This window comes from Sander vitreus, chromosome 3, assembly GCF_031162955.1.
Source record: "Sander vitreus isolate 19-12246 chromosome 3, sanVit1, whole genome shotgun sequence".
NCBI lineage: Eukaryota > Metazoa > Chordata > Actinopteri > Perciformes > Percidae > Sander > Sander vitreus.
This window is the reverse complement of record NC_135857.1, coordinates 13,784,027-13,796,831: the sequence shown is the minus strand read 5'-3', so window position 1 is coordinate 13,796,831 and position 12,805 is coordinate 13,784,027. Positions and strand designations below refer to the sequence as shown.

At 40.0% G+C, this 12,805-nt stretch overlaps 1 protein-coding gene across 1 annotated transcript in view; it reads left to right on the top strand.

Moving 5' to 3' along the window:
* Nucleotides 1-5,605, top strand: part of ppp1r37 (protein phosphatase 1, regulatory subunit 37) — a 51,604-nt gene extending 45,999 nt beyond the window's left edge. The window contains exons 11-13 of the mRNA XM_078246142.1: nucleotides 646-2,377; nucleotides 2,482-2,559; nucleotides 5,068-5,605. Of these exons, the coding sequence (XP_078102268.1) occupies nucleotides 646-2,377; nucleotides 2,482-2,558 (1,809 nt within the window). The 3' untranslated portion in view covers nucleotide 2,559; nucleotides 5,068-5,605. The remainder of the gene's footprint in view (nucleotides 1-645; nucleotides 2,378-2,481; nucleotides 2,560-5,067) is intronic.
* The last annotated feature ends 7,200 nt before the right edge of the window (nucleotides 5,606-12,805 follow it).

Genomic DNA, 12,805 nt, shown 5'->3' with positions numbered 1-12,805 from the left:
AAATGATCCCCATAAGATGCACAATTTACTCCTGTTTGAGTAACTTTTGTTTAGAACTACAGTGCCCAGCTGTTTTAAGAAATTATTTAGCCTTTTGATTTATTTTTTTAAAATGAAACTGTTTATCTATGACCTGTTTTTTTTAACACATTTGTCTTCAGTAGGAATGAATGGTCTTGGTTCGGAGCGCTACAGAGAGATGGACTAATGAAACTAATTACATTTTTCATTGGCTTTGTTGACCATAATTACAATACAGAATAATACTAGCCTTAGCCTTTTTTTTAATGATTCTTCGGAGCATTGAATGAAGCCACATGCTAGTAAAATATGCAAATGGCTGGTAGATTTCTCCACTCACCAGCCAAGAAAACAATGGTAATCTATAGAGTGGCTGCTTTTATTTGAGCATTCGCTAGCCATTTGGCTGGTGGTAGTTAATTTTGAACCCTGATTGTATGCCTTTATTAAATAGCTAACAGTGGAGAGATGACAGGAAATGAGTGGGGGGGGGGAGAAACAGCAGTCTGAAGAATAGTACTGGCTCAAAAGAGATTGTAGGGATTGCTTCAATTTAGTTGTTGTTTATTCTGATATTCTTTTGGTTTGTATCCATGTTTGGGACGTGCTTTTTTTGTCTTTCAGGTAAAGAGCTTCATTGAGACCCAGCGTGCCCTGCTGGCTGAGATCCAGAATGGCTGCAAGAGGAACTTCATCCTGGCTAAGGAGAAGGAGGAAACGGAGCAGAAGATGAGGCAGTCAGCATCCATGGCTGAAATCGCCACAGAAGATGGGACCACAGAAGAAGAGGAGGAAGAACCAGCAGCAGAGGAGAGAGGGGACAAAGGGGGGAAAGAGGTAGAAGAAAAAGGTGAAACGCCAGGAAATGAAGGACAAACAAGCAGCCAGTCAGGAGACAGCAATGAGACTAGCATTCCTCAAATGATCCTGGAGTCGGACTCAGACACTGAGGATGAGGAGGATGAGGAGGTGGTAACAAAGTCCTCTTCCACGTCAAACTCCTCCCCTCGCTTAAACCAGACTGCTCCTCAAACCCAGACAGGGGTTGCACAGCCCTTCCTCAGTGCCTCATGTACATCCTCAACCCTGTCTGCCTCACCTACTGGCGGCCCGAGTGTCATTTCCGGCATCACCGTCACAGAATCTTCAGTTCCTCGTGGCACCCCTCCGTCTCCTGGTCGCTGTATATCTGTCTCTAGTCCAGGGAGGGGTCACAAGATCTTCATGGTAACTCGGGTGGAGAGCCCCCCTGAGCAGCTACAACTCCAGATGAGCGCACCTGCAGCTGCCAGCCAGGCTAAAGAGGCCTCAAAGAAGCCTGTAGACGGGAGCACACCCACGACACAGCCGACATGGCCACCGCCCTCATCACAAACACAACTGACACAGGCGGACTTGAAGGAGAGCTCAGCTGCTCCGTCAACAGACTGTAAACTCAAAGATCAGAGTCCTGTAGCACACTTAGAGTCTGCAGTAAATACTACACTAGAGCCACAGTCTACAAGTCAACCCACAGAGGATGCGACAGCTAGCACTTTATACCCAGAAGTGACAGATCCAAGTCAACAAGCACCAGTCCTGCCATCAAACTCCTCATCGGTGCAGGCTGCAGCATTTCAGCTCACTAAGGAGGTAATGGAGAGCATTATAAGCCCCCAATCTGAGCCCACTTGTTTTGAGGAAAAGAAGGAAGGAGAGGAGGAGGAGGAAGGTCTTACAGAAGATGTGACTCAGGTGAGCATAGAAGGAGAGCGTAAACAGTTCGATGAACTGAGTCAAACCCAGACTAGTATCCCTGCGGAACAATCGCAGCAGCCGTTAACAATTGCTCATGAACAGCTACAGGATGAGCTATCATCTGCATCAGAGGAGAGCCAGTTACCGAACCAAACAGAAGAAGAGGAGGCCCTTCCAATAGAGGAGAAGCAGGAAGCGCCAGCCGACTTGTCAGAAAATGAAAAACCCAGTTTAACAGAGAAAGAGGACAGCCAGCCAACCCAAGAGGAACCATGTCCAAAGAAGCAAACGGAGGCAGATGAACAGGCAGCAGAGCCTGTTCTCTCCGTCCAGACTGATCAACAAGAACCATCTGTCACTCAAGGTGGAGCTCAGGAGTTAAATCCTCCAGCAGGAGAAGCCTCAAAGAGTCCCGAACCAGCCACGACTGAGTCTGTCTCCCCAGTCAAAGACGAGGATTCACCCGATGAGAGCTCTGCAGACGAAGACGAGTGTTTTGCCGAGGCTCCGGAGGAGGAGATAGTCGGTTCAGCTCTACCCAACGGCCTGAAGCCTGAGTTCTCTCTCCATCTTCTGGACGCCGAAAGCCCCAAGCCCGGCAGCTGTGTGATGGAGCACGGTGAGTCACTGTAACCACTGATCTTTGCTGATTTTTAAATAAATTAAGTGGTTTAAGGTGTGAAAATCCTGTTTGGTAATGTGTGTGATGTGTTCCTTGTGTAGTGAGTGTCAGCTGTGGACAAGACCTGGAGGAGCTGCTGCTAGAAGCCAGTTTGGAGACCGGGAGAGACGCACCATGAGGTTTTGAGTTAAACATTTGTCTATATATATATATATATATATATATATATATATATATATATATATATATATATATATATATATATATGGGCTGTCAAACTATTACATTTTCAATCGTTGACTTTCTATAGTTAATCGCAATTAATCACGTTTTATCACATGATTAAAAAAAATCATTTTGCATTTCAGAACTGTTTTTAAGTACATATTAACAATGGAAAGCAATTATTCTTTCCAGTGTATCTTGATTGGGAATCAAATGAATGCAAAGAAAATGACTTTATGAACTTGATTTTAAGATTTGTATTTGTTTATTATATATTTAATCTAGTCACACGTTTGAATCTAGAGTCAATATTAGTGTTGGGTATTGTTTGGTTTGGATACCGGTCCTAAAGCGGTACTTTTAAAACGGTACCGGTGCCTTAACGGTGCCTGAACCGATACTTTTTAAGAAAAAAAAAAAAAAAAGAAGGTACTAAACAGTGGGCAACATTAAAGAATGGCTTGTTTATTGCTAAGACCATATCGTCAAAATTAAATGTTTAATAATAATGTAATCACTATAACAATAACTTATTTAACTAGTAAATAGCTGTTGAATGACAATAACAACCAGCAGATGGGAAAAGGGCATTTAACAACAACTTTGAATGCACCACGACGCTGTAAATTACCAGTTTCAATGAACTGGCCGTCTGTGTTTTTCCGACGGCAGCTGCAGATTGTTACATCCCGGTGTTGAATCCTCTACAGTAAAACACAATCACACTTTACACCGTTTAGCGTTAGCTGTCAGCATTTTAACCGTGTTTAATCCAGCTACTAGCTAGCGGTAGGCTAACGTTAGCTGCTGTTGAGTATAGTGTTAACTAGCTAGCGGTAGGCTAATGTTAGCTGCTGTCGAGTATAGTGTTAACTAGCGTCACGTGCAGCAATGTTTCTGTTGTCTGTAACGTTTCAGAGCATCAGAGAGAAGTGCAGCCATATCAGTGGCACCAGAATGAGGCACTGAAATCCGCGTTGCTATTCCTGCAGCAGCAGGATGTGTTACGAGGAAGTACGGCAAAATAGTAGCCTGTTGGGCACGACGCAAAGCCGAGTGAAGTGAAAATAAATTAATAAATGGCGGCCTGCGATTAATACGATTAAAAAAATAAAAAAATAAATAAAAATAACGCATTATACTCGGCCCTTAACCGCATCGCGATTAACGCGTATCGCATACGCGATTAACGCGTGTGTGTGTGTGTGTGTGTGTATATATATATATATACACACACACACACACACACACAATAGATTAACAAATCACAAGTAGAAATAGATTCATCATCATATTGTTGAAGTCAACTTGCAGAAGCTACTTCTTCGAAAGCACCTTATCGTCTTCATGCTGAACAAGTAGGTATGAATATAAAACACCATCAAATAAAAACTAATTTCAAAGGCCCCTAGCAAGTAGAAAATATTACAAGTTAATGGAGTTGAACAAACCCGCTCTAATATTGGGCTTTACAGTTACGACTCCACTGTGAACCCATGGTTCAATTCTTACCACTTTCTAACTTATGAGAGTTAAGAAAAAAAGAAGTTAGGATACTTCCTAAAATATTGATAGCTTTATATTTTTTCTATAATTTGTCATTTTATTCTATTTACTTCAAATGTGTTTTGTAATTTGACTCTGAATGTCAAGCTGAAATTTGTTATATCATTAAAACAAAACGGTATTGAAATCATAGGATGTATTGGTTATTCATAAACATAAATAAACTGATAATCGGTGAAGGAAAAATAATGTGGAAATATTTTACCAAATAGTTCAAGTTTGAATCTGATGCGACTGAAAAACATTTCTTTAATGGATATTTTTGTACATTCTTGACGACAAGACAATAACCAGTGTATCCCTATAACCTTGTTTGTAGAGATTATATTTTACTCTTCATTGTGTTCACAAATATTCTAATGCATTTCCTCTCCATAAAACTTTGAATTGCAGCTGTGTTTAAAAGGCTCTGTGACACTAAATAAACGTATCTTTCCTTAAAGTCTTAAGCTACTTTAGACTTGTAGTAAACCTGCCAAATGTCCCTGAAAGAAAAGAATATTTTCTTTAGAGGATAAAAATAAAATAATCAAAATAAGCACTTGTAATTGCACCGCAGTGAACACAGCTAGTATAGACTCTGACGGAGGACTGCAAGAGCTGCTGCTCTGTGGCCAGTATAGACGAGGTGTAAGGCCAGCAGGACCCTCAGAAGGTAATTGAGTTTTGAATGTATTTGTGCAGCCAAAGTAGCATTTTAATGTCAAAACCTACTGCAAAAAAGCACTGTAATGGCTTCCTTCAGACACAACAGTGTGCACAGATTGAGCAAAAGGGTTTTACCCTAAAGGAGATTCTTGAGGATCATTGATAATTAGGTTAGCTTTGAGTTTGGTTTTACAAATGTTCTCTGCTACATTCAGGAGTAATGAACCTCAATTCTTCTACTTTCACAGGGACGGGGAGGACAGGAGAAAACAGCTCGTCGATAGTTTGTCTGGCTCTACTACATGACAAGTTGCCCTACAATGTTTTTGTCTTTTCTTTGACTTTACCATCCACACAACCTGTCCATAAAGGACAAAAGACCTGGTATTACAGTCAAAGCTCTGAAAATACAAGCAAATTAGAGAAAGAAACAAAAAATACAAAGTCGACTTCTGGAGTTTTGCTGTGACAAAAAAAAGATACCCTCAACATCCACACCACATCAACCACAGAAACACAGTTACATATACATATTATGCGGAAGAAGAGAAAAAAAAAAAAGAGAGAGAAATAAAATCACCGTTATCACTACATTTCGTCAATCTGCAATCTTTGTACACAAGCAGACACCTGTGAGTGAGACAGAAGAGAGCTGGGAGATTAAACACTAACCAAAGACAACACAGACCTTTCTCACAGCCCTCGTGTTGCTCTCTTGTGTAGATTTCCACTGTAGTTGGGGGAATATCTAGCAATTCTATTTTTAATTTTTTTTCGTAACACATACACAATGACATAACAGTGATAATGAGAAAAGTGGGGTTGATGGCACATTCACAAGACATAATAGCGTTGACAGGCCCTACTGAGTGGACCTGCTGGCTTTAAACACTTGTTCTAGAGGTGGATGTAGGTCACTATCAAAGGCTTTTATATCCAAGGAAGCTGAAGATGTTAACGTGTATGTTTAAATGTCAACGTTTTATGTCTGTTCCCAACTCCTGACCATTTCTCTCCCTTCCGGGATAGAACTTTTAAGGGACCTCTGCCAAAGTGACTTCCCTCTCTGTGTTTTCTCCTCCTCTGCTCACTTTGGCCCCTCAGGAATCAGCGTCCCCCTCCGGTCAGTCTTCTCAGATCTGATGTGGAGGAGCTGCAACTGTCTCTCCGCCTGCCTCCGCTGCAACAAAAACAAACAAAAAGCTTCGGTAATTTTGCTCCCAGCTGAAAAAAACCAGAACGTCTGCGAATGTCAGAAAGCAAGATGTCTGCTTTTGGTTGAGTTATTTACATCTTTTTCCTTGATTCTCTACAACTCTGACACTATTATTGCATTGTCCGACCAGTCATTGTTGTGTTAAACTCTTTCAAGAAAAGCAGCTCGGTCTCTGTCGACATTTCCCACTCTCCTTCCTCCTGTCCCTCAGTTTTCCACTGATACTTTCTGCCATCTCCCCGCTCCAGCTCTTCATTCATGTTGCCTTCAAAACTCACCACTTCAGGTTCAGTCTTTGTTTTTTCTTTGGGCTGCTTTGAGAAATCACTTATTTTCTATTTATTTTATAGCTATATGAGCCTTTTCTGATTTACTTTTTCCCCTTTTTCTTCACCCCCATCCTCATTTTATCTTTTTCTTTTTCATTTTGGGGGTTGCTTTTAAAGATGAACCCCATTTTGTTGATGTATATTTCAGATTCAAACTAGAGCAAATATTTAGTTTTGGGTTTTTTTTGGGGGAGGGAAGGGTAATCTGTGTTGGAAGAAAAGGTAAATATGGTTGAATGGTTGACTATAGCAGTCGGGGTGCAGTAATCAAAGCAAACACACGAATGCAGCAAACACTAGTTCTCATCAAAGTCCTTGTTTTAACGCTACTGTGCTGGGTGAGGCTGTGGCCACAAGGTGGCAGTGGTGGTTGTGTTTTCTCAGTGGAGACAGAAGTGAAAGGATACCACAGTCTGAACAACATCGTATACAACACTGCAGGCGCTGATGTCTCTGCTCAAATCCAACTTCTGTCCTGAATTTTCCAGAGCAAGGGATTTAGGAAGAAACTTCACATGAAATGTCAACTTCATGTATGTTCTTGAAGAGAGCTGCTTTGATTATTTCCTGAAGCAGATACAGGCAGGTGTGTTGTTTGTTTTCTTCTTAAAAGGAGCCGCATTCAACCCTCCTGCTCCTCTCCACCCAACATAGTTTGCCCCCACTGTTTGTTATGCTTTAATTTTTAGAAATTTTTAATAATTTGTTAACTTAATTGAAATGTGCTGGTAATCACAAAGATATGTATGGCGAAATTTGTTCCTCTCAAATAAATGCATGTAATGACTAAATGATATGACTGAATGTTTCAATGCCTGAACTCTGCAGATGGAAAAATGTGTGTCGATCAAGTTTGGTTGGGATTTTTGGATACAACTAGTGAATAAGGAAGCTACAGAGATGTTTTGTTGGAAATTGAGTCATTACATCACTTCTATAAAATAAAAAAAATGTAATTATTTAATACAATATTAAAAAGTACAGTCCCTATAATTGTTTTTTTCTTTTCACTTTCTATTGATCAGTACCATTAAAAATAAATACATTGCTGTGGTTAAGTCCAGGGAGGTTGGAAACCTCACTGTGAGTGACAAAGGGGCTGTCAGTGTAGAATGACAATCATGTTTTGATATAGTTAGACATCAGGCAGATAGTTTGTGTGTTTGGCACTGATGCACAACCCCTCGCACCGCAACCTCTGCATAGAAAAGCAGAAAAGAACATGTTTCTGCAACTCCAAATTAAAAATGTCATACATTCCCCCAATGTTTGCTTTGGTTTCTTTGGTCCCAAAAATTGTGATATTTGATTTTCTACGTATTGCCCAACCCTAGTGTCCTGGGGGCCAGAGCTTTCGGGAAAAAAATCCAAGTTTCTCAGTCAAAATTACCAATTTGATGTTTGATGTGAACACTGTTTACCAGTCGGAAACTCGTAATTACGACAACTCCGACATGACGTGAACATGTCATTAGACCCAGCAATGACTGAAGTCAGTAAAATGCCAAGTGACATTTTTCAAGTTCTAATCCACTCCCTGTGTGAATTGTTCATGTTTCTCTTGCTATATGTGTTGACAATTCATTTTTGAGTTCTTTTATATCAAAATTCCTCTTTCTGTAAAACAAAAATATGTTTGATGACTCATCTTGAACTCTGTGCAGTAACGTAAATGTTTCCAATCAAAAGTGATTTGGGGTTAGTGTGGCTAGCTAGCAGAGCAATATCCTACTGTAGTGAGAGATGTTTGGATTTCAGCTGGCAAAGCCTTTGTTCACATTTCCAAAGAATGTGGCAGCGAGTAGCTTGTTGACTTCCTGACCCACTACTGCATTGCTTGTTGTCAGTTTTTTGGCAAAATACTGTGTAGCCAGCAGGCAAATGTCACCCTAATTTGCTTTAAAGTTTAAAATGTTCAACTTTTGAAACTCCTTTTTTGTATGGCTGGTCAATCCTACGTTGCCGGGAATCCCACAATGCCTTGCAAAGTGTTTAATAGAATATTAACTTTGCTCCACCATCATTTCAGTGGGTCTTTACCCTCATGGCACGGTAAGATTGAAATTCAGCCGAGAAGAAGGGATGCTGCTTGTCTGTAGTGAGTGCAAGCACAGTGACCGAGGTTAATGACAGTAAAATGTTTGATAAAACATGATAATTCACTCAACAAAGTACGAGACTAATGAGAATGTCATTAACATGGCATTCCCTGCTATAGTTATTGAGATATTTCAGTCTGGACATAAAGCCACATTGCTAGCATGAGTAAAAGACTACATTTAAAATATTCAAAAGCAACATCTCTTTCCAAAAAGATGATTTACAGGATTCAAAATAAAGCAGAAAGCACATGTTTCCAACAAAACTAAATCTTCACTCCCTCACACCCTGGAGCGAGGGTGTGTAGCGGTGGGCAGGGGGTCGAGCACAGGCTGGGAGCTCTGCTCTGTATGTGAGGAATTCCAGACTCCACTAATCCACTCTCGCCAGTAATGCTCCAATAATACAGGAGATTGTTAGGAGATATTGAAAATATGGTTTTAATTACCCTTCAAAACTTACAGACAACCCCAGTAAGTAAAATGTCTCTAACATAACACAGCGTCCTTTGTCTTTTATCTCTATGAGTAGCCTTTTTGTGTTTTGACCCCTCAGAATGAAGCCATCTACTCAGGCAACCCTGTCTCCTAGAAACTACATTAATATACTACTAATATGTTTTGCCAATTACTTTTTGAAGGGAAATGTAATTACTGCCTGGATTATGCTCATTGGCAATGTTTTTTTTTTCTACTGTAGGAAGGAAACTAGTGCACAAAACAGGTCTCAAGCTTCAAGTCACTGTTGATTTTTTCAACCATATTTTCCACACCTTAACCAAGTGCTGTGAGTGCTTAAACATAACCATTACAAACTTTAAAGGTGCTGTAGGTAGGACTGGGAAGATCCAGGACTTAGCCAAAAAAATTGAACATCAACAACTTCTCAGTCCCTCCCCCTTTTCTGCTAAAGCCCAAAACTGTCTCCTAAGCCCCTCCCCCCACGAGGGAGAATGAATGCGTGTGCATGAGCATTGATTGACACGCAGTTAGACACCCCCCCCTGGCCCTGATTGGTGCATCTGAACAGGGAGCTGTGAATTTCTGCAAATCACACTACAGGCTGTAGATGGTACCAGAGGAGCCAGAGTTGTTTTTTTTAATTACCTGCTTCATGTAGTTCTACTGGAACATAGAGTCAGTTTCAGCAAATATGACAGAAAGTTAGTTTCATAAGTCTAACCTAATGCACCTTTAAATGATGCTTCAGTTGTTACGAGCATGAACCGAGGAAAACAAATGCATCCGATACATTTATTAACGTTTCATCATTATGTTGATTAAAAAAAACATAATCCCGGAGGCCAGACATGGTAAAACAAGTATATGAGGGGGGATGCCATCCCCCTTGTTAGCAAATGACCAAAAACCAAGCCCCTTTGACCTGCCATCGCCTAGTTGCAGAGAGAGTGGAGGGGTTGTTTAGTTGTATATGTTAGTCTAGTCTGCCTGACACATTAATCCTTTATCTGACTGAGGTTGGTGCAAGTTAGAATCTATAGCCCTTACCATGGCTCTGAAATATCCGTAGCCTAACTGTGCTGTGTCTTGATAAATCCATGGTCTGTCCATGGTGCTACGCGTGTGAACGAAACAAACCGGGTCCCCTGTTAAACATTAACAAATCACCTACTGGGTAAAACTAGGCCAGGCTAGCTGTTTCCAGTCTTCATGCTGAGCTAACTGTCTGAGGTAGCTTCATACAGTATTTAGTGTACAGATATGAGAGCGGTGTCAATCTTCTCATCTCAGCTCTCTACAAGACAGCAAATTTGTATCTCCCAAAATGTCAAACTATTCCTTTAATCATTTCATGGCTTTAAAGGGTCCCACTTGCGTTCATTTAGACCAGTAGTTGGGAATCACTGGTCTAAATGCATGCAACCCTTTTGTTGAATAGATTTTTAAACATTGTATATATTCATGCTGTGTAACTGTTAAGTTTTCTTTAATACATTTCAACCACACTTATCACAGATATGTATTAAAGTTCCCCAGTCCAAACCTATGTGTAACATACAGTATCACCACCACAGAACATTTAATTTATAAAAGGACCCTTATTTTCTACTCAGATTGTCTTACCTCCTCTCTTTAAAGTGGAAATTGACTTTTATTTCTTCCTCATGAGATTATTGGTTAGTGTGAGTCGTACAAGAATGTTGTGCAATCCCGGAGAAATTTATAAACTCACAAAACATCCATACTGCAAAAGAAAAGTGTCTTGTATCACAGTGAGTTGAATCAAGGTCTATTCACACACACACACAAACCTGCCATACAGTGATTGTAGTTTGCTGTTGTGTGTTTTTTTTGTAGTTTTTCTGTTCAGTGCACAGAAACATTGTGACACTGTTGAGCGTCTGGGTTCTTAAACTCCACAGGGTTTGGGTTGTATTGGTTGGAGTTACTGTAAAATTCTGGTTGAAATTAAACATTTCATAATGTTCTGTTGGCCTCCTGTTCTCTGTTTTTCATGACTGGTCATACTTTCAGAGAAACTCCTGAGGCGCTGTCTCTGTCAACATTAATATAAAACGTGATTAACCCTTGTGTTGACTTCGGGTCACATTGACCCGTTTTCAATTTTTGTTTTATATCAGAAAATATGGGACGTAGAAATAAGCACTGAAAATGTGTAGATGAAAAATTTAACAATTTAACAAAACAACAAGACAACACAAGAGTTAAGCACCTCAACGGTTGAAGAATCGGTCAATGTAAAGTTTTTTTTCCTGTGAATTATTAAGATCCACAGACTAAGGTAAGAAGAAACTGGACTTTATTTGATACTAATTCATGCGTGTTCTCAGCAGGGAGTCAAACTGGACCAGGATAAGGTATTTCATAAACATTAACTAGTTATACACAACATTGTGTCCTGGTTTCAAAGGTTCAAAGTATTTTATTTTTAATCTGCACAGGAACTAGGCGAATGAAACTCTTGGGACAAGCCTACAACAGCAGCTACTCACAAGAAACAACGGGAAGAAAGGAATTAGGCCTATATAAAAATATATAAAACAAAATACAAATAATAAAATTGTTTAAGACTAGAAGTGCAAAAAAGCGCTTTAGTATAAAAACATTTAGAGAAGGATACAACTATTGCACAAACAACAGGGGTTGGTCTGGCAATAATCATTGTCTAAATGCTGTACAACGGTGAACCTGCATCGTGGAAGCTAGAGAGGAGGTGAGTTTGGGTTCTTACAATTTCTGTTGAACGCAAACGCAAATTTCACCGCATCCACGTTCACTTTCACACATGTTCATTTTCATGTGTAACTGGATTTTGTCGTTTTTGCTTATTCTTGTTTTGGACTGGACAATAAATCTTTAAGCGCATATCCCAGAGTTGAACTGGATTATTCAAATGGCGCGTCATACAGGTGTTGATTGCTCCCAGCCTCTCAGCGGCTTACTGTAGTTTCAAAGAGGTCGCTATAACTACAACGTAGGCCTATGCGCTGCTACCTGCCCTTTTGCACTATTGTAAATTGTACTGTATACTATATATTTGTATGTTTTTCTGGTGTTTTGTGTATTGTATGTACATTTGATGAACTTGGGAGAAGCCAAAGGTAGATGTCCACTGAGGTCGACAATGAAGTCATAAAATCCAAAAACAGCCACCTCAGTTTTTTCTTCATTTAATTTAAGAAAGTTATGGCACATCCAGTCGTCAATTTGTTCAATGCACTTAGTCAGTTTTTGTATTGGACTATAGTCCCCTTGCGATAGGGTTATGTAAATTTGTGTGTCGTCTGTTACTATGGTAACTTATTTTGTTGTTTTCCATAATCTGAGCGAGTAGAAGCATGTTAAACAGAAGATGTCCCAGAACGGAGCCTTGGGGAAATCTGCACGTCATATTTGTATGCTCAGATGCATAATTACTTATAGTCACAAAGTAGTCCCTTTAAAGTCCCTTTAAGTAGGATTCTTTTATTTAGTACTGAGCCAGAAAGGCCAACCCAGTTTTCCAATCGGTCTAGTAATATGTCATGGTCGACCGTATCAATTTTTCTGTTCTTACCAGTGTGGCATTACTCCATGGAGATCTTTTCTTACTAGAGACAGCTTTGACCTTAGTGGGAGCAATAACATCAATAACATTTGTAATTTTACAATTGAAATTATCGACAAGCTCAGTGACTGAGACCCCAGCGAGGGCAGGTGCGGAGGAGAAAAGCTGAATGAATGATTCACTGGTGTTTTCAGTGATGTACCATTTTCTGATTACCTTTGTTTGGACACTTTTGTGCACAGAGATAGTGCCGTTAAAGAAAACACAGGAATGATCAGAGAGAGCAACATCGGTCACCACAACCTTGGAAAT